General features: G+C 34.9%; 1 protein-coding gene across 1 annotated transcript; it reads left to right on the forward strand.

Annotated features, from left to right (window-relative positions):
• The first annotated feature begins 1754 nt into the window (after positions 1-1754).
• Positions 1755-21041, forward strand: sybl1 (synaptobrevin-like 1). Its single transcript, XM_056471911.1, has 8 exons — positions 1755-1927; positions 5530-5700; positions 5983-6040; positions 6114-6251; positions 15155-15245; positions 15327-15394; positions 16988-17080; positions 20808-21041. Exons 2-8 carry the CDS (start codon positions 5555-5557, stop codon positions 20874-20876), a joined length of 663 nt encoding a protein of 220 aa, XP_056327886.1. The 5' UTR covers positions 1755-1927; positions 5530-5554; the 3' UTR covers positions 20877-21041.
• Positions 21042-23815: the final 2774 nt, after the last annotated feature.

A 23815-nucleotide genomic window follows, 5' to 3' on the forward strand; every position in this document is an offset into this window, starting at 1 on the left:
GCTTAAACACTATTAACAAATGCATCTTTTGTTCATGCTTTTTCTCCATATTCCAACAGCAAGTGCTGTATACAAGCTGTGAATGCCTTATCCTCCTTATAGCCTAATCATTTATATGAAAATGAATTTCTTTGCAATTTCAGCTTCGTATATAAAGACAATTTTATAGAATAAATGTTGGAAATATGGTTCATGTTATATTTAAATTATCTAGTTTTGCCTAACAGCCTCAATACATCCATTAGATTGTAGGAATAGAAGAAAAAAAAAATTACAGGAAATTTTTGAATTATTAAATCAGCAATATTCTTTGACCAAAATACAAGTGCGATAACATAGAAATTAAAATAAGCAAATGAGAAAACAAAAATGTCATGTCCATAATCAGGTTTTAGTTGCATTGCAAATAATAGATTCAAGGCTTTAAAATAATATCAGGGCTTCTGCAGGTTTCATCAAGTCAAATTTAAGACTTTTCAAGACCCTTTTAAGACCACAAAGAATGAAATTTCTGAAGGTTTTTTTAGCATTATCATGGGAAATCGTGTAATTGTTTCGTTTTTTTCCTGATGAGGGAATTTAATTTGGAGAATTTGCTGTTAAAATGTCTAACAGCTGTTGTGAATTGTATCTTTGGAATAAAAACCTAAATATAAAAAATAAAGTTTTACTGAGATGTATTGTTGGTGATTGGATGGTTGTCGGCCTAACTGAGTAGCTTTACTTGGACAAACCAAAATTAAGACCTATTTAAAATGATTTAAGACCTACAACCCAATATTTCAGCGAATTTAAGACTTTTTAAGGCCTAAAATTTAGTTTTTGAAATTTAAGACTTTTTAAGACCCATCGGACACCATGGATGTAAATAGTTTTATTATTATTGTTATATCTTGATTCCAATGGTGTAGTAACAAATTAAATACTCAGTTTACTGTAATTGAGTAGTTTTTCTACTAAGTAGTTTTCAAATTGTGTACTTTTACTTTCCCTTGAGTACATTTTTAGTGCTGTATCTGTACTTTTACACCACTACTTCTACCTGCAGTCACTACTTTATTTTCCCTGTCTATGGAGATTAGAAAAATCTGTCTTGTTGTTCACAAATAGAAAGTAAAACGCATCATACTGCACAACCTCAAGACATGGATGCTTTATAAATGCAGCAAACTGTTTGGAAGCATTAAAAGTGTCCAAGAATATGTCCAAAATCTTTACACCCAATGATGGAGAGACTGTTTAGATGCATGTCACTGAAGATAAACTAAATGCACTACAGAATGTTACGTTTACACAAATATCCACAAATTACATGTGAACACATCAGCTTTTTACAGCGTAATACTCACTACTCTTTAAGTACTTTAAACTGCTATTTTTACACATTTTTTGAGTAATAATTACAGATACTTTTACTCTACTTACACTACATTTTGGGGCAAGAAATAGTACTTTTACTTGATTATGATTTTTAGTACTCTTTCCACCACTGCTTGTTTCTTTTAATGACAAATACTGACCCACTTCTATTTCAGGAATAGCCACATTTTAACATCAAATGTAGACTACAGAACTCGTTAAAAACACCCCTATCTTTGAATAACATCTCAAAGCTATTAGTTTGTTTCACAAGACAAACCAAATCACATCAAAATGATTAAATCAGCACTATCTACTGTACCAACAAACAACTCGTGCGCGCGCGTGTGACGCAATGCAGACATCTCTTCGTGGTCGCCTGTGAATGACGAAACGCGGAAGACAGTGACGTTTGTTGATTTCTGGATTTACACACACCGGCGTTATTTTGATCAATTCTAGCATTTCAGACATGTTTGTAAGGCAATGAAAGTGCTGTTTATGCCACTGTGGGTAAAAGACGTCAAAGAGAGGTGCACGAGCGGCTGTTTGTCCGTCAGAATCTCAGGTAATGTACATAAAGCGGATGATGATCGATCAACGGATCATATCATCGACTTCATCATCTGATTTCATCAAAAGTATTTTATTATTAGATTAATGTCTGGTAGAAAACGTTGTTTTATTATTTGTCGTCATTTTGAATCCCTCCAGACTAACGTTAGTCAATAATAATAACAACTAGTGCAATTATTACATAGCGTTTACTGTAACGTTATTTCAGTTATTAACTCATGTGAAATCGTGTTTCTTGTAATTCATGTTATTAATTATGTCTGATATACATGTATACAGTAAGTCAGATAAACTAAAAGCTTACAAATGCATATATTAATATCAAAACATTGATAGTTGCCTGTTGCAAAATATTTAAGATTATGTATATAACGCTGGTGTGTTAATGAACTAGAAACTTAATTGAATTAACTGTGTAATGAATGATTAATCAATAATTAACACAGTACTGAGTATAGTGAACTAGCCTTTTTAGGTTTGAATAGTAAAATCAACTCCCAGCAAGCGGGACTAAGGTTTTTTTTATGAATAACACATTTTTTTACATAACGTTAGTAATTAAAAGTAGTCAAATTGATGAAGTACAGAATTCTTATTATTTAGTTTGCTATAATGTATTATGTAAATGTTTTATGTTCGAGTGTTTAGTCAGCATGCAGAAAAAGGAGACGGGATCATAGTCAAGTGATATGATCACAAGTTGGTTTGCTGTTTCCTAGAATCATGACTGAATTCTAGACTCTACGGTTCACCAAACTGTTTCCTCAAATGTGTTTGCACCATTTCCGTCCAATAATAGATGAGCATTTGGTGTGATCAGCTTTCTAATGTTTAGACACTGGCTACAACTTTTACGTGTTGATATAAATTTTAAAAACTATAATCCTGTTGTGCTGTTTTTTTCTGTGAATGGAATAATAACTGAAACAGAAGGTAATAACTGAAACAGAAGTTGCGATAGTCTTTCCTTCCTTATTGTGAAATATAACCAAAAGAAAACAGCTTCTGAATTGAGAGAAAAGAAAGATGTAGGACAGGATTTGATTTTGTCCATCCTAATTGATTACAGGGTACAATGACAGATGATATTAATAATAATAATAAAAACAATAATGCTGGTAATCTGCACAAATTAGTAGTTAATAACACATTTTAAGAATTAGGAATATTGTAAATAATTAAACCAGGGGCTAACAAAGTCTTCACAATTTTCAGCTTTCTTCAAAATATCTTTGTTATTAAACAGTATTTATAAAAAAAATAAATATTACAGTATCTGGAAAGAGTAGCATTTGTGTTCTGTCCTAACCCTAAAATGAAAATCCAAAGGGCTTTTTTGTTGCAATTTTGCAACAACATTTACATAAAGTTGAAAATGATTAGCTCTCCTGTGAAATTTTGGTTCTGTATTTCTAACGGTGCAGCTATTATTCCTGTTACTTTGGCTAGATTTTATATATATATATATATATATATATATATATATATATATATATATATATATATATATATATATATATATATATATATATATATATATATATGCATATGTATAATTTTATATAAATATATAATAATTTATTTTTTAATAAATGTAAAACTGCTAATGTCAATATTATTAGCCCTCTTGTTTTTTTGTTTTTTTTATTGACTACAGAACAAACCACTGTTGTCCAATGTTCTGTCTAATTAACCTAAACCTAGTTAAGCCTTTAAATTGCAATTTAAGCAGAATTAGGGCTGCTTTATTTTTCTGCAATGAATAACGTTTTACAAGATAGTTTAAATAGCTCTAGTTGACGTATTCTAACAGTATTTGGGTACAGAAATTGAATAATCACAATGCAAAAAATGCTTTTCTCACTTCTTGTTTAGTCTAAATATCAAAAAAATTGGTAGAACAAATAAAAATATTATTTTGTTTTCCCCTTCAGAAGATGTACATAAAAATTAAGAGTTTTTCCATTAAATAAGCTAACTATCTGCCAGTGGGGTAAGCAAAATAACTTTCGTTTTCGCTTTGAAATGAAGGTATTTGGACTAGAAACATTTAATTTTTTGCATAAATCGTATGAATTCCGTATAAATACAGTAATTAAATGCAGTTCCAGTGCTTCCCACAGGTTTGAAATATACTTGCAGTGGTAGCCGGATTGAAACACACCATTTACCCACATCACATAATAGTTAACTGTGTGCGACAAACACACATTATTTCATTTGTAATAATAATTTTATTTATTATGGCACTGTTTCTTTTCAATGGGTTAAAGTAAAAAAAGACTTTAAAAAGACTGAAATAAAAAAGAAATACTTTTATGCTGTTCAGGAGCCATGTGTACCCACTGACAAGTAAAATCTGCTTCTCTCTTTCAAGTTCAAAGCAAACTTGAATGCCAAAGCATTTTAGATATGTATATAAAATAGCCTATGTAATATATTAACATCATCAAATTAATAAAATAATTAGCAAATGAGAAATAAATGACAGAAAAGTTAATATAAACAGACAGTATCTCTACAATTACCATAATTGCAAGATTAAAGCGAGTAGATATTTTTAAAATAAGGCACATTCGTTGATTAACCATTACTAATGGTGTACATATATTTTGCAGCCAGTTTTAGATGTCATTTCGTCCTCTCCGAGTATATAGTAAAATCTTTCTGAGTCGTTTAGATTAATGAATCTATTATTTACTTTTTCTTTCGGTCTCGCGGCTGTGAAACCAGGCGGAAATTCTCTTTAATAAAAGAGTAATGCCAAAACGCATACAGGCTTTAGAAAGCGAAAGCAAAAGTTGAATTCCGGACATTTTAGGAGATTTTAGAAACCCGGATGGGATGAATTTTTTAAGTCTCAAAAATGCGCATCTCTGTGGGTCCGAAGAGCACGTGAAACTGTCTGCATGATTGTTGACAGGTTTCGCAGGCACAGAGTGAAACTGGTAAATGAGAGAAGATTTTGCACTACCTAATCGAACGTGGATGTTTGGTTATATTGAGCAGATACAAAAAATGTAAAAGGATTTAATTACAGTAAAAAAAAATGTGCCACTAAATATACTTGGGCGGCTTTTAACATACCTGAGCGGCCCGCCTAAGTAAAGTCTATGTGTGGGAAGCACTGAGTTCTGTAGCTTCTGGTCAACTATAAATCAGACTCAACACTGCGTATCTTGCGATGTGATTGTTGTGGATGCATACATTGCGATATCAATGCTGAAACAATTATATTGCAAAATAGCTAATAAGTACTGTCATCATGGCCAAGATAAAATAAACTAGATCAGATAAAAAAAAAATCTGAATAACTTTGTGTTCACCTGTACATATCTTGTCATTGCAATGCAGATACTTTGAATTCGATACAAGTTCCTGAATAATGCTTTTTTATACCAATTTTATAAAATTAGATTTACCAAGATTACATGCATCATTTTTTCACAGCCAAACTCTTAATAGCACAAAGAAACAAAATGTAACCAAACCAAATAAACTAAAAGTAACCAAACCAAAGCTGAATCAGTCCAAATAAGGTCAATAATGTATGTTTTTTAATTATTTTGACACAAGTGTTTTTAAATCTTCCAGTGTTCGATAAGGTTTACCTGTGGTGATGGCTATCCTGTTTGCGGTGGTGGCTCGAGGATCAACCGTTCTAGCTAAGCATGCGTGTTTCTCTGGCAACTTTCTGGAAGTGACTGAACAGATCCTGGCCAAAATCCCATCGGAAAACAACAAGCTCACATATTCTCATGGCAGGTATAACTAACATTTAGCTAATGCGGCATTTCCCAACCCTGTTTCTGAAGGCACACCAACAGTTCACATTTCCAACCTCTTCCTAATCAAAGACACCTGAATCAACTCATCAGAACTCCAGAACCTGAAATAAATGGGTCAGATAAGGGAGGCATACAAAACATGTACTGTTAGTGTGTCTCCAGGAACAGGGTTGGGAAACACTGTGCTCATTTGCTGTGAATGTTTTAGCAGTGATTCCTTGTGCTGATTCAATGTGTTTCTAATGTTTTTTTTTCTCAGCTATCTCTTCCACTACATCTGCCATGAGCGGATTGTCTATCTGTGTATTACTGATGATGTGAGTATCCGTCACATGAGCTCAGCTTCTCTTTAGCTCCATTCACACTCTAAACCGTTTGTCTCTCTTTCAGGAGTTTGAGCGGTCTCGTGCGTTTGGCTTCCTCAATGAGGTGAAAAAGAGGTTTCAGACCACATATGGCTCTCGAGCACAGACCGCACTGCCCTACGCCATGAACAGTGAGTTTTCCAGCACACTGGCTGCACAAATGGTACGTGCGTCTGCCATCTTTGTATGTGTTTTGTACACTTTCAATAGGGATGCACTGATATGAAATTTTTGACCGATACTGATAACCGATAACTCTTCAGATTCGGAGGCTAATATACAGTTGAAGTCAAAATTATTATGCATATTTTTTCCCCAATTTCTCTTTACAGAAAGACATAATAGTTTTGATAACCTATTTCTAATAACAGATTTCTTTTATCTTTGCCATGATGACAGTAAATAATATTTTACTAGATAGTTTTCAAGACACTAGTATTCTGCTTAAAATGCCATTTAAAGGCTTGACTATGTTAATCAGGTAAACTAGGCAAGTTAGTGTAATTAGGCAAGTCAAGTCAAGGAAAATAAATATTGCTTAAAATGGCTAATAATATTGACTAGGGCTGCACAATATTGGAAATATTTAATATCGCAATATTTTATGTTTCTGCGATTTAATATTGCAATATGAATACAGTTTCACAAGATGCTTTGAATGTCTCTATTTGACGGTTTTCTCTGGAGTCTTAACATGGAGTATTCAGGTGCAGAAATTGAATAATCACAATGCAAAAAAAAAAAATAGTTTTTTCTTACTTTGCTTTGTCTCACTTTGCTTTGCCTAGCCCAAATATCTAAATTCTTAGATCATTTAAAAACATCGTAAACTCTGCGTGCTCTGTACCGGGTCCGTGATGTCATTTACTTAAATTTTTAAGGTCCATCCTGGCCCAATATCCCCATAAGTGGTTTTGTTCTCTCATCAGTTGGAATAGATTAACTTTTGCATTGATTATGATAGAGAGTTTTTTCTTTTTTACTGACATGTGCAGGAACCACCAGAATTAATTACAGCAACCTAGACCACACAGAACCTAAAAGGTACTCTTTCAAATTTGAATTTACAAAAAAAAGCCTCTTTTTTTGGAGAGGTTTATTATAAAACAGACAACATATACAATTATTTTAATCACTTTCAACAGTGTTTTATGAAAATTCAAAGTGTTTTCTTTAAAATGATAGCAAACTTTTGCATTTACACCGCTGCATGTGGATTTAGAAAGCTTTTTAAATTTGGGTAGGCAAAATCCAGGTGGAAACCCCAAATAAGCACTTGACTTCAAGAAGCAATAGGTCAAAATTAAGTTTTTCTTTAAAACAACCAATATTATCTGCTAATGGGCTAGGTAAAATAATCTTAATTTCACTTTTTCATTATATATACTGTAATGTATATATTTGGACTACAAACAAGTTGCATAAATCGTATAAATATTTAAGTACAATTAATTTTTGTTACACCTCCAAACATCATCATTTTTTGTGCCCAAATATTTTAAACTCTCTTGAAATGCATAGTCACAGGCCTTTAAACCACTTGCAACTGATAAACCTTTATTTTATCATAGTTAAACTTAGCAGTGACTTCACAAATCAAGTATGATTCAGACTCAACATTGCAAATCCTACAATGTGACTATTGCTGATGCGCACATTGCGATATCAATGCTGAACTGATATATTGTGCATCCCTAATATTGATCTTAAAGTGTTTTTTTAAAAATTAAAAAACTGCCTTTGCTGTTCCCGTAATAAAACAAAGCATACTTTCTCCAGAAGAAAAAAATATTATAGGAAATACTGTGAAAAATGTCTTGCTCTGTTAATCATTTTTGGGAAATATTTTAAAAGAAAAAAGAGGCTAATAATTGTGACTTCAACTAAATATGCTGACAAATATATTTTTGCTCCGTTTTCTGCATGATTGCAAAAACGATTGGCAAACACATAAAGTGAACTTGAATTTTATTTTTATTTAACTTCAGAAAAGTTTGATCTGATCTCTGAATTAGCTGTTATTTTCTGTGGCCAACTTTTTATATAAATAAAATCTACTGCTTGACACAAAAAGATGCATAAATAAAGCAACCAAGTCATTGACCATTAACCAAAATCAAATTACCGTTAAAATAATTCAAAAGGGTCAGGCAGCAAGCATTGAAGTGGGTCAACCAGTGTAAATAATAAATCATTCCTAACCATATCATTCTAAAAAATGCACCTTTTCATTATCTGTCGGTCTTAGTTTATAGTGTAACTTCAGATGAGAATATTTAGGTGGTAAACTCCTAAGTTATTGAAAAATGATACATAATTTAAGGGCTTAAATGTATCAGTCTATCTTTGTTATCAGCCTGATAATGATAACTTTAAAATAGTATTTATCGGCCGATTTCATCATGTCTGCTGATATATCGTGCATCCCTAATTTTCTCATGTAAACACAACTGCATTTTTTCCTCTTTTTGTTTGTTTGTGTAGTACATGAGATGTTTACCAATGTTGTGATGAATTTCCTTCTAAAATATTTCCACACCACCCCTAAAATTAGTATTTCAGAAAAGTGACTATCGTTGTGATTGGCTGCAAATCTTACCTTTGTACATTTCCACTACACGTCCAAAACGTGTAAATTAATTTCTACAGAGCCACACAGATGTATTAACTGACGATGTAACTAAATAGCTACTTTTAGCTATAATTTAAGTTCAAAGCAAACTTTTTCAGTATTTGCAAAGTTTTTGGGCTCTATTTTAACAATCTAGGCGCAAAAGCATTAAGGGTGTGTCAGAATCCACTTCTGCTATTTTTAAGGATGGAAAAATCCGCTTTGCATTGAGGCGCATGGTATAACAGGGTTGAGCTTATTCTCTTAATGAGTTATAGGTGTGTTTTGAGAATACACCAATCAAAGTCTCATCTCCAATTCCCTTTAGGAGTCAGTTGTGTTGCGCTATGGCGCATATGCTAATTACATGGCAGACTTAGTAAGTGGAAATCTAAACACTTCACTAGCGAGAAAACAGTTAAACAGACCATCTGGAGCGCGAGAATGAGCCTCCTCATTCTTTACTTTCTTTACATCCATTGGCCTATATAATTAATTTAGCTCTTGTGTGATGTTTGTGTATGGTCGAAGAGGCCCAATTTCGCTGCATGTATCAGTGTTGTAACAAATAAAGGCTCATCATCATCTTTTGTCAGCCAGTTTACTCTAAATCGCTTCTAGTCATTTTCTCTGTCATCTGGATACTGTCAAAATTACCAATTGTATTTAGATACAGTTAAACTAGAACAAAATGAACTGTGTTTGATTTTTCTATTATGTACAATTTTTTGACCAAAAAGCCATAATTAAAGGGATAATACACCCAAAAAGGCAAGTTCTTTCAATATTTACTCACCCTACACTTGTTTAAAACCTGTTTGTTTGTTTTTTTGTTTCTTTTTTTAACATAAAAGAGGATATTTGAAGGATATTGGAAACCGGTAGCCCTTGACATCTATATGTTTTTCTTACAATGTATGTCAATGGTTACTGGTTTATTTTTTTTCCCCCAAAACATTGTGTCCAACCACTTCAATTTGGTTCGGAACCGCTTGAGGGTGAGTAAATTGTGTGTAAATTTTCATTTTTGGGTGAACTATACCTTTTAAATTTTATCATTTTTTTCACATATACTTGATATTAGTTTTTTCAAGATTTTATGATTTAAATCAAATTTATCAAGAAGCATTATGGTGCATTTTTAACATCACAGACATCGTATGATATTAATAGTTTTTCTAAAATGTTCTTCTATAAGTTATTTGAAGACTTATTTGATGAATAAGTGACCCAAAATGAAAGAACAGAATTATAAACTACCTGACAAAAGTCTTGTTGTCGGTCCCAGTTGTGAGAGCAACAAATAATAACTTAACTTCTAGTTGATCCTTTGAAAAAGTGGCAGAAGGTAAATTTTTCTGATGAAGGAAATGCTGAATGCAGAATCCTCCTATTGGAACCCACATGGACCCAAGATTCTCACAGAAATCAGTCAAGTTTGTTAAAAGAAAAATCATGGTTTGGGGTTACATTCAAAGTTCCTGAAAGCAAAGAAAGTCAAGGTGCTCCAGGATTGGCCAGACCAGTCACCAGAAGCTAACATTGTTAAGCATGTCTGGGGTAAGATGAAGAAGGAGGCATTGGAGATGAATCCAAAGAATCTTGATGAATTCTGCACGAACGCTTGCTTTGCCATTCCAGATGGCTTTATTAATAAGTGATTTGAGTCATTGCAGAGATGTATGGATGCAGTCCTCCAAGCTCGTGGGAGTCATACACAATATTAATTCTTTCTACACTGCACCATGACTTTATATTCTATACTGTACATTATTTCTTTTAAGTGACAAGACTTTTGTCTTAGCGAAGTCAGACCTTACTGTCCTATTTAAATAATTAAAAATCAAGGCATGATCATATTTTATTTAGGTAAAATAAGCGTAATCTAAATGCTTTAGCATTTCTTATAAGCCGCTTCTGATACCAAATGATCAAGCAGAAGTCAAGTTATTATTTGTTGTTCCTAAAACTTGGAAAGGACTTTTTTCAGGAAGTGTAATATAAATTAATGTAAATAAAAATTGTGTGAATAACTGGATGGCTAACCGAAATGTTGCAGATATAGGTCATGTAGTTAAGGATTATGAGATGCTGAGCTTTAGCTTAGAGCGTATTGAAGGCTTTTCACATGACTGGGTTAATCTGTTATTCTCCAGTCCTAATTAGAGAGAGAAGCCTATAGACAAATTTCAAGTATTTTTTTAGCATACACTTCAAAACTTTCTGCAAATCAACAGTGATTTATAGTGGACATGACACTGACAGTCTCTTGCGTGTAATCCGGCTTCAGTACCACTGCAGTGATGTAAAGTAAAATAAAGTGACTTTTCATCCTACGACCAAAGGCTTTTGCTGCAACATAACTCTTTTTGTAACTCTGTCAAATTTGATCTTTCATTTAATATAACTGCATGCATGCTAAAACTGTCTAATATAGAAATCTGATATGTGGCGAGATATGCAAATTGCATATACAGTTGAGATCAAAATGGTTAGCCCTTCTATGAATTTATTTTCTAATATTTCCCAAATGATGTTTAACAGAGCAAGGAATTTTTCATAGTATTTCCTATAATATATTTTCTTCTGGAAAAAGTCTTATTTGTTTTATTTCGGCTAGAATATGAGCAGTTTTTTATTTAATTTTATTTTTTTTAAATTAATTAATTTATTTTTATTATTTTAAGGTCAACATCATTAGCCTCCTTAAGCAATTTATTTTTTTCAATTGTCTACAGAACAAACCATCATTATACAATGATTTGCCTAATTAACTTAAGCCTTGAAATGTCACTTATCTGAATAATAGGGATGCTCCTATTGATCGGCTGGAGATCGGTATCGGCCGATAATCACATCAGTACTCGATCGGTATTCGCTGATCTGACTGATCTTACAAACCGATCGCAAGTGTTTGTTTACGAGTTTATAAGCAGAGGAAGATGCACGTGCATGCACAGGTTAAACATCAGCAGCGCTGCATTTTTCACCATATCTGTTTTATCTGTTATTTTTGTAAATCTGCTTCCAACCATTACATGTTTGCAACGTCCTTAATTTATTTTCTTAGGTAAGGCGAGATCTCATACTTAGAGGGAAAATGTGCTTATGCAGTGCCAAAGTTATAAACAGTATTCGAAAAGTATTCATAGCGCTTCACTTTTTCCACATTTTTTTGTTACAGCCTTATTCTAAAATGCATTCAATTAATTTATTTCATCAGAATTCTACACACAATACCCCATAATGACAATGTGAAAAAAGATTTTTTGAAATTGTTGCAAATTTATTAAAAATAAAAAAGCTGAAAAATCACATGTACAGAAGTATTCGCAACCTTTGCTCAATACTTTGTTGATGCAATTACAGCCTTGGCAGCAATTACAGCCTCAAGTCTTTTTGAATATGATGCAACAAGCTTGGCACACCTGTCTTTGGGAATTTTTGCCCATTCCTCTTAGCAGTACCTCTTAAGCTCTCAGGTTGGATTGGAAGCGATGGTGTACAGCCATTTTTAGATCTCTCCAGAGATGTTCAATAGGATTTAGATCTGGGCTCTGGCTGGGCCACTAAAGGACATTTACAGAGTTGTTGTGAAGCCACTCCATTGTTATTTTGGCAGTGTGCTTTGGGTCATTGTCCTGCTGGAAGGTGAACCACCACCATGCTTTACTGTAGGGATGGTATTAGCCTGATGATGAGCCATGCCTGGTTTTCTCCAAATGCAACGACTGGCATTCACTTCATCAGACCAGAGAATTTTCTTATGGTCTGAGAGTCCTTTAGATGCCTTTTGGCAAATTCCAGGCAGGCTGCTATATGCCCTTTACTAAGGAGTGGCCTTACTGAACAGATGGTTGTCCTTCTGTAAGGTTCTTCCCTCTCCACAGAAGAATGCTGGAGCTCAGACAGAGTGACCATCGGGCCTGACGACGGCCTTTCTCCCCCGATCACTCAGCTTAGATGGCTGGCCAGCTCTGGTGGTTCCAAACATCTTCTACTTGCGGATGATGGAGGCCACTGTGCTCATTGGAACTTTCAGAGCCGCGGAATTTTTTTCTGGAACCTTCCCCAGCCTTGTGCCTTGGCCTTGTTGAGGTCTAAAGACAATTTCTTTGTCTTCATGATTGGTTTGTGCTTTGACATCCACTGTCAACCCTGGGACCTTATATAGACAGGTGTATGCCTATTCAAATCATGTCCAATCAACTGAATTTACCACAGGTGAACTCCAATTAAGTTGCTGAAACATCTCAAGAATGATCAGTAGAAACAGAATGTACCTGAGCTCAATTTAGAGCTTCACAGCATACTGATGTACTGATGTAAATGTGATTTTTCAGGTTTTTTATTTATAATAAATTTGCCACAATTTCAAAAAAATCAGTGTCATTATGGGGTATTGTGTGTAGAATTTTGAGGAAAGAAATTAATTTAATTCATTTTGGAATAAGGCTGTAAACATAAAAAAAAGTGGAAAAAGTGTAGCGCTATGAATACTTTCCGGATACACAGCATGTCATATATGCAATATATTTCAAAATATTGCACTGATGTACCGTTTACATTTATATTTTTTCAACCATTGGAAGAAAAAATTTATTAAATATATTAGCTGCAATATTAAATATATGGACATGTATGGATTTATCATATATCAGATTTCAATATAATAAACCTTTTAAAACATATCATATTATTATTATATTAGAATATATATATATATTTTTTTTTTACATTTTCCAAATTATATTTCAATATCTTCAACAACAATGCAAAGTTTTATAAAGAAGTCATTTACTTTTGAAAACATAAATATTCACCTGAGATTTCTTTGCATGCAAGACCCACGAATGGCAGATTAACCTGCTTCTGCTTCTCCAAGATGATTATCAGGGCACGTAACTTTGCAACATAAGTCAGTTAATGAGGAAGTAGTATTTCCCAAAGCTTGCATTCTCCTCTGTTACACACTCAAAAGTATATACTTTTTTTAAAGTACATACTTTCATGATGCAAGTAGGTAAAGTAGGTACCGTTTACACAATAGTAGCTTCTGACATTGATAGAAAGAAGAGGTGTGGATGTTATGAGCATGATTAAAATAGTGCCCGCACTTTAAACCTAATTGGAGTCTCAAATATGACATGTATAGACCAATACCAATACTGTAGCCTGCTCTACTTGGGAACTAGTATGATTGATAGATTATTAAAGTCAAGTGTTGTTTATTTGTGACTCTTAATTGTGACGGTGGAGTATTAAAACTTATTTGAAAATTGGGTAACACTTTAAAATAATGGTCCATTATTCATACCTGTCAACCTTGGGATGTGAAAATAAGGGATACCCTCCCTACCCTTTTTTATTGTTATTATTACTATTATTATTATTATTTACAAAGCATAGAATACATAGTTTACATTAGATTATAAAGCTATAAACCTCATTAATCTTTTCTTCACTGTATAACTTAAACATTCTGATTAGAGAGCAGCGAGTGAATCTCTCATTTAGATTTTTAGTTTGTTTACATTAAATAACAGAGGTGTCACTTTAACAATGCACAGATCTATAATGAAAGCATTCGACTGCTTTCCTAATTTTTTTATGCTCATTTAACACAAAATTTGTTGTATTTAAAAGAAAATTCACCAAGATTGACATGTTTAGATGTTGTTGTTGTTATTATGTGTATATGTCTATTGAAACACACCCAAATCCTAGTGTCCACTTTCGCTCCACTTCAAATCGCATGTACAGAAACCATTTGGGAAACAGCATCTATTTCTCAATGTGAAGCACGAACAGATTCACATTTAAGAGCAAAGGGCGTCCGCTGATGGTTCAGCAGTATGGGTTGCGTATAGGGAGCATCCGCTCTTTCATGTTCATTGCCACCCTTCATAGAAAGATTAAAAATATGGGAGAAATACGGGAAAATATCTTTTACGGGATGAATTGTAAAATACGGCAGAATCCTGGGAAAAATGGGAGGGTTGACGAATATGCCATTTAGTTAATGTTTGTAAATGTATTTACTAACACGAACAATCAGTTAGTTAAACATTTATTGCAGTGTAATTAATGTTTGTTGTGGTATTTAAATAATGTTAGTTCATGTAAACTCACTGTGCATTAATTATCATTAATGAGCACAACTTTGGATGTTAATAATGGATTAGTTAATGTTGAACTATGATTAATAAATTTTAATAAAAGAGTATTCATACTTAATGTTAGCAAATACATTAAATAGTGGACCATTATTCTAAATTGTTATTGAAAGTCGTAATGTTACTAAACTATTAACTTTGCTAAACTATCAATTTTGCCAAAGAAAGCACTTTCCAGTGCATTGCAGTCAAGATGAGAGTCACATGTTTAGGTCACTATGTCTAAAACAATATTTTCATTTTGGCATTGACATGGACTTTCATTTCTGAAATTTTTAGAAACATCACTCAGATCCCAAAGGCTCAGACCGACTGACAGAAACACAGATGCAAGTAGATGACTTGAAAGGCATTATGGTCCGGAACATTGGTAAGACCCAGTCGCTTTATTCTGTATAAATGTCACTGGTAACTTTTTAAGCGAATATGTGCTGCAATTGTGTTCCCGCAGATCTCGTAGCTCAGAGAGGAGAGAGGCTTGAGCTGCTCATCGATAAAACCGAGAACTTGATGGATTCTGTGAGTTCTGGTTCTGTTACCTTTCAAAACAAGGAAGGGTTAGTTCACCCAAAAAATTAATATTCTTTGTCATATGGTGGCGCCCATCACCCTATATAGATCAAATAATAGGATCATTACTACTAATTATTACTGTTTAAATGAAGAAATTACACACATTTGAGAGTGGGAATATCAGATATATACGTTAGGGCTGTGACAGTTGCAGATTTTTTTGTTACCGTGGTGATGAAACAAGAAATCAATCGGTTAACCACATATATATATATATATATATATATATATATATATATATATATATATATATATATATATATATAATATATATATATATATATATATATATATATATATATATATATATATATATATATATATATATATATATATATATATATATTATATAGATATGATTATTAAAAATAATAATAAGAGGAGTGGTGCAGTAGGTAGTACTGTCGCCTCACAGCAAGAAGGTCGCTGGTTCGAGCCTCAGCTGGGTCAGTTGCCGTTTCAGTGTGGATTCGTTCGCGTGGGTTTTCTCCGGGTGCTCAGGTTTCCCTATTTAGGTTTTAGGTTTCCCTAAAAAAACTATTATTTAAAATAATACAATCCTAAAAAAATTCATGTGCTAAAATAAATAATAAACTAAAAAGGCTGGTGATGACTGTAATAACCACATCACTGCGCTTGACCTTTCATTACGGTGGTCATCGTCACGCCTCTAATTTAAATACTAACAAAATTAGGACGTTAGTCAATATTTGCTGAAAAAAGAAACAAACACAATATATACATTAATCAGAGCCACAGTGTGTCACATGATAAACTTGATGCATCGCCATGATAGGGTAGCACAATACTGGAATTCGGTACAAATCAATACTGAAATTTAAAAAACTGCCATTTCGTTTGAGCACTGTTGAGCGCGTTCTTAAACGGTGCTGATTTGCCCTGGAGGTCATCAGTTCACCGAACTCACCGCTGTTTACTGAGTGTAACCACAGACACAGGGACACTGGAGCGTTTTAAAGCTGTGATTGATCAGCAGATCGCTCGTATGTCAGCTTATAAGCTGATCGTCATGACTTTGAAATGCTCCAGTGTCCCTGTATCTGGTTACACTCAGTAAACAGCGGTGAGTTCAGTGAACTGATGACCTTCACGGCCAATCACAGTCATTTCTGTGTCATCAGCTCAAATGTTACCGGGAAATGGACAATTTAAAAATTTTAGTATCGACTGGTACCATGTTCCAGTATCGTGACAACCCTACACCATGGAAACTTTAAAGTGAGGCATTCTAAAAAATGCTCACATTAAAAAAGTCATCAGTGGGAGTATTAAACACGTGTGAAAGGTTTAAGATGTTTTCGATGAAATCTGAGAGCTTCCTCATCCTGAAACGTCATGAAACTTTTAAGTTCAAAAAAGGAACCAAAAATATTGTCAAAACATTTCATCTGACATGTGGTTCAACTGTAATCATACAAAGCTCCAAAAACACCTTTGTGTGTAAAAAAAAACAGTAAAAAATGACTTTGTTTGTTGGTAACTGTTACAGCATGACAAAAGGTTTCTTTTTATTCGCAGTCGGTCACCTTTAAAACAACGAGTCGTAACCTGGCCCACGCCATGTGTATGAAGAACTTGAAGTTAACAGTCATCGTCGTCATAGCCGTGCTGGTAAGTTCTTGCATCACGGACAAGCCTGCTAACATCTCAGTGAGTTTCCTCTGTAATTGAGTCTAGCATTTGCTTGACCGCACAGATAGTCCTGTCCCAGATATAGGACAGTGGGTAAGCTACCATGTTGATCTGTGACGCAATCAACCTTGTGAGTAAGGACTGAGACACATCAAGCCAATGGTCGGTCATTGGGCTTCGTCGGTCTATTGTTTAGGCTAGTTGGTTTGGTGTGTTCCACATATTTCCTCTCAACATTGTAGCTATTTGGGCCAATTCAGCGTGTAGAATTGGTGTTGGATCATCGGCTGAAGAGATCGATCTGACTGGCTATTCAGCAACGAATCAGAGCGTGAGTGTGACAGTGAAGCGACGTAGCAAGTAAATAATTCAAGCCAAGATGCATCACAAAGAGGCTAACTGTAAACGATATGGATGATTAGATTATCAGAAATATTTCCACGAGCCAATCCCTCCATGGTGAGGGACAATTGCTGTGAAAATGGTACTAAATTCTGCTTTGTTTATACTCTTTGTCTGTGCACGCCGAAAGTTTGGTTTCCCTTTGTGGAACATAAAAACAGGCTAGTGCAGAACACGGCTCTCGTTTCAGTCAGTTTTCGTATGTTTGGTGTGTTAACGTGCAGCTTTTTGGTCCAGACGTTATCGGGACCAAACAAGCGAGGCGATAACACTGTTGTCTTTTGTTAGTGCTAGTTGTTTGGTGTCAGCTTAGTGTGTTCTGGCCCTTATGCCTCATTCCGACTAGCAGCGACTGTCGCTCTGGGTGGCGACCTGCTGCAAACGCAAGTCTGTGTAGGTCTATGCACGCACAAATACAACCGGCCTCTGAGCGAGCTGAGAGAGGATCATGTGAGCTATACTGGTGCTCGTATTGGCTGACGCTCAAGAAAGTCGCTCTTTGTTTGCATAAAGTTGAAGCATTCTCAACTTTGACGCATCCCTCGACACGCCCACCTGGTCGCCAATAGTCGCTTTCGTTTGCGGAGGTCGCTGGAATTCGATCACTCTCCGTTAAAATAAACGATCGATTTGCCGCTGCGAGTCGCTTGTAGTGTGAATGAGGTTTTAGGTTTTCATCGGCCAGCATCTGTCCGGCTAGTTGGTTTAGTGTGTTCCACAGGTCACCTCTCGTTAGGTTAGTTCATCTAGACCAAACACGCAAGGTGATAACACTGTTGTCTTTCATTAGTGCTAGTTGTTTTGTGTCAACTTGGTGTGTTTTGATTTTCATCGGTCAGCATCTGTCCGGCTAGTTGGTTTGGTGTGTTCCACAAGTCACCTCTCGTTAGGTTAGCCCAACTAAACTAAACAAGCGAGACGATAACACTGTTGTCTTTCATTAGTGCTAGTTGTTTTGTGTCAGCTTGGTGTGTTCTGATTTTCATCGGTCAGCATCTGTCCGGCTAGTTGGTTTGGTGTGTTCCACAAGTCACCTCTCGTTAGGTTATTGTCGGATTGAGTCAGCCCAATTCAGCATCTAAAATCGGACATCGGCTAAAGTAGAGCTGCAATTTTCTGCCTAAAATGAGAATCGTGATTTTTTTATTTTATTTTTTTGCTTAAAATAAAGATCACGATTTTCTCACGATTCTGTAAAATAAAGCTTAATATGAGTCTAAAATTATTATTGTTTTTTCTCAAACATATGGTAAAACAACAATAATAATATTATGTGTAGGTCTACTGGTTTCTATAAATAATTCTATTCTACTTATAATTATTCTGATGTTGAATTATGTTTGAGATCTAGGCATTTGCTTGCAATCTGTCATTGACAACATTATTAATTAGACCATTTTATTCACTCGTAAAATCAACCTTATATAGGCTAGAGTAGTTATACTGACACTGTAAACATTTATTTTCACGCACAACTCTGTGTTCACTATGAAAGAAAAAACATATCAAATGCTTGTTGCAATCATAACTCTAAAATGCGATATGATCGTTTAAATGATGTGCACGCTTTCGGTTTCATTTTCACTGATAAGTGCTGGTCATACTTCGCGCGCGGCTCTTAAACCATCACTCTGTGCCACAAACTGAATATTATTTACAACTTTATTACCTGTTACTCGCGCTCGCGTCTATCATTAAATAGGTTGCGCCATTAAGTAGGTTGCGTGCCCGCCCTCTCTGTGATAACAGTTTACGGTCAGCAGCTCACGTCACGTGTGATTTCCCGGCTGCGAATACAGCATTATATGAAGACAAAAATGACATTTTAGGTGAATTATACCTTATAAATTCAGTATGTGACTCTTTCAACATCATTTGGAGGTGTCGCTGAGCAATGTATGTGAAACAATGAAAAGACTCGTGCAGCCGCCTTCGCTTCTCTCCTGAAATTGAAAATATGATTGGCAGAATCGTAGAAATGCTGGATTAAGATCGTCTAGGGGGTCGAATCGAGATCGCGATCTTTTTTCGATTAATTGTGCAGCTCTAGGCTAAAGAGATCGCTCTGATTATTCAGCAAACAATCATACAAAAAATAAAGCGACTTAAACAATTCAAGTAAAGAAGGAACACAATGAATGTTTGTAAATGTTATGGATGATTATTAGACGTATTTGAACAAAGAATCCCTCCTTTGTGAATAAATGCTACTTTGTTTAAAGTTTGTCTGTGAGCATTACATTGCCCAGTTTTTCTTTATTGAATGAGAAAACCAATTATTAAAGTTAATCAATCCTTTAATCAATCAAAACCAATCATTAAAAAGTGTTATGATGAGCATTTCATCTCACCATTAAAATAACATTTATAAGCGTTATATTGACCTTTTCATATACTTGTGTATAATAAATGGGTTATGAATTAAAACATTTATCTTTCATACTATTTAATTAGCCCAGTTAGCCTATGTGCTAGCATAATTATACCGTTAGCCTCCTAGCTTCAACAAGCTAACGCAGCTCTGATTAATGTTCCACAGAACATTAACCACAGACGATTCCTTGTGGTCCTAAGCAGGCTCGATTCCTGGGGGACTCAACTTCCATATTACACATTAGACTACCTGACAAAAGTCTTGTTGTTGATCCCAGTTGTAAGAGCAACAGCTAATAACTTGAGTTCTAGTTGGTCATTTGGAAAAGTGTCAGAAGGTAGATTTTTCTGATGAATCATCTATTGAACTGCATCCCAATCATCACAAATACTGCAGAAGACCTATTGGAACCCGCATGAACCCAAGATTCTCACGGAAATCTGTCAAGTTTGGTGAATGAATAATCATGGTTTGGTGTTACATTCAGTATGGGGTTGTGCAAGAGATCTGCAGAGTGGATGGTAACATCAACACCCTGAGGTATCAAGACATTTGTGCCACCCATTACATTACAAACCACAGGAGCGGACAAATTGTGTTACAGTATCTATGTTACTGTCTAAATTATTATTACCGCAGCCCTGCAGTGTTTAGTTCCAACCCTGCTTCAGCACACTTACCTGTAGGTTTTAAACAAATGTGAAGGACTTAATTAGTTTGATTAGATGTTTTTAATTAGGGTTGAACCAAAAATATGCAGAGCTGAGGCCCTCAGGGAACTGAGTTTGACACCTTAAAGGATTAGTTCACCCAATAAAATTAAATTCTGTTATTAATTATTCTCCCTCATGTCATTCCAATCCCCTGAGACTTTCAGACTAGTGAACAACTAATAATGAAAATGTTCTTCCGGGTTTTGTCTTATCTCAGGTGGTGTTGTATTTTATCGTGTCGGGCGCCTGTGGAGGACTCAGCTGGCCAAACTGTCGGAAGCAGTAGAAAACCCTTGATGCTCCCTTAGTATGCAAGACCACTAGTTCTGGCCACCTCACCTCGTCCTCATTGACTACAGAGACTTACAAACACAGGACAACAGCAGTGTTTCCTGTAGTGTTCCCGTCAACACATCATCATCATCGTCTTGTCATGTTGATGTTACACGTATTTGATTCTTTGGGTTCTTTCACAGTGTTGTGATGCAGATCAACTAGATGGAGAGTTTAAAGGAGTAGTTCATTAATAAATAAATGTTCTGTCATCAGTCGTTTCTCTGCAAAACACAAGAGATGTTCATGCTGCTTATGTTACCGCACTAGAAGACGATTTGATTGAAGATTACATTTTTAAAAGTGCCATAAATGTATCATAAAAGTTGTCCGTATGACTTTTATGCTTGAAAACGAGGAGTAGTTTTATTCAAGTTTATTATTCAAGTGTGGATTAAAGGAACACTTAGGCTTATTTTAAGTGCCCTAGAGTTAAATAATAGAGCTTTACCATGTTTGATTTCATTCAGGTGATCTTTGTCTGGTAGGAGCACTTTTAGCTTAGCTTAGCTTAGATCATTGAATCCGATTAGACCATTAGCATCTCGCTCCAAAATTTTAAAAAAAAATTACGATAAAAAGTTACGATAATTTTCATAGTTAAAGCTTTACTCCTTTGTAGTTACATCAAGTACTAAGACCGATGGGAAATGAAAAGTTGCTTTAAATGGGAAAATTATTGAAACAATTTTTTACAATTTTTGAGCGAGAACCTAATGGTCTAATATGATTCAATGATTTGTGCTAAGCTAAGCGCTCCTGCTAGGGATGGCTGATGTGAAATGAGATCCCGAAGTGCAAGTGTTTCGAAACACTGCACTGAAGCATGATCCTAAACACCCATGTCGCGTCACTAAAGTGTTTCGAAACATAAGGTCACGTGACTACAGCGATTCAAAGCATCGGTCATTTCAGAATTGTTTCGAGACCTGGCGAATCTGCATTTGACTGACAGGGTTGGAAAAAAATCTCTCTTATGTAGCCTAGTCATGTGCACAGAGTAACGCCCAATTCACACGGGGCTTCAGCGTCAACACTTGACCGAAGGCGTGTCTGAAGTTGGGGCTGACGCGATCATCATAGCAGCGTCAGCCAATGAAATTAGTCCTCAATTGGCTACTGTCTGAGCTGGGGTTTTTGCATGAAGTGATCTGATTGGCTGACGCTTCCGTTGGCGCTTAAAAAGTTTAGAATTTCCCAACTTCTGGAGCAAGCAATGACACTGAAGCAGCGCAGACAGATCCACAATGCTTTTTGGCAACGCCTGACATCAACTATTCAAAGTAAACGGGAAGTGTTGACGCTGACGCCCCATGTGAAGTTCGAATCCCGACTTGTACAAATATTCTGAAATTGTGACGATGTATTTTATTAATGTTACTTTTTATGACCAAAACAAGACACATTAATTCACAGTGTTCATTCGGATGTCAGAATAATGTTAAAATAAAACATGTTACAAGAACAGAGCATTTAAAAATTAACGTCTGTAGCAGCATCTCCCTGGATTCAAACCCATCATTTCGGCCTGCTAGTCAGGAACTTTCATCGCTTCACTAAATCACTTGAAACCTCAATTTTTCCAACATGGGGTTTAATGCCTCAATTTGCTTAACTGTTTCTTTGTTGAAGCTGCTCCAGAGTAATACATAAAAAACGACCACTATGTCACCGTATTTGAAAAGCTTCGACACATTTGCTTCAACTGTTTCAGTGTTTCGTGAAGCCTCGCTTTGCCCACCACTAGCTCCTGCCAGACACTGAGATCAGCTGAAGGGATTCAAACATGGTTAAACTCAACTGTTTGACTTATAAAATGAGCCTATTTACAAAAAAAGAGGCAGTGTTCCTTTTAAATCTGATAAACTTGGTTAACAAGTATACATAATGCTCAGCATATATAAGTACACCACTAACAAATCTCTCTTTTAAATTCATATGTTTAATAGGAAGCTTTACAATATTATATTTGTGCATAAACATTAGATTAGTCAGTACTGATGCCAAATCTGCAGCTTATCTAACAAAATAACGGTCCAACAACTAGCACAGCCAAATTTATGTTTAGAAAATATTAAATACAAATTTAAAAAAAGAGGAAAAAATCAAGAGAAGCAAAAATATTGAAAAATGTACTAAATTTTGTAGGTTGTAATTATTTTTTGCAGTATTTTGCTTGAATTAAATTGTAATATCTTTCAATTTCTAAACATGTTTGGTGACTAAAATATTATTTTAATAAATATATCTATTTAATAAATAAATTTGTTGAAATGCACCAAAATACATTGCCTATATTCACTGAGAAATGGATGAAAATATTAATTTTCAAAATGGGGTGTATTCAATTATGCTGAACACTGTACTGTATACATTCATGTATACGTTTATTATTTCATCCAAAGTGACTTACGAGTGAGGATAAAAGCTCGTCAAATCATCAGAGCTGCAGTATATAAGTGCTATGGCAAGTTAGTTTTGATTTCTTAACCTCCGAGTACACTTGGAGGAGAGATTGTGTCTTCTACAGGTGGTTTGTCAAACCCACTCACCTGTGCAGAGCACACAGAATTGCACACTATTTTCCAAGAAGCATGGGGTGCTTATGAGAAGTTGTCTGGTGCATATGGAGAGGATAAGTAGTATGTCAAATATAGGTTGTCATATAAACAACTGTGTGTGTGTGTGATGGACTACCTTTATGATACACCAGTTTAATCCGCATTCTGCTCTACAGCATGGTGAAAAGCAGTGTATATCTGCTAAACATCTCTGTGTTTCACGTAAGAAAGTAACGGTTTACTGAAATGACATGAGGGCCAGTCAATTACTATTGGTTTTTGGCTAAATCATTTAAACCAATTGATATCAGCGCTGTTGATGTATTAAAGC

This window comes from Danio aesculapii, chromosome 14 (genome assembly GCF_903798145.1).
Source record: "Danio aesculapii chromosome 14, fDanAes4.1, whole genome shotgun sequence".
Taxonomy (NCBI): domain Eukaryota; kingdom Metazoa; phylum Chordata; class Actinopteri; order Cypriniformes; family Danionidae; genus Danio; species Danio aesculapii.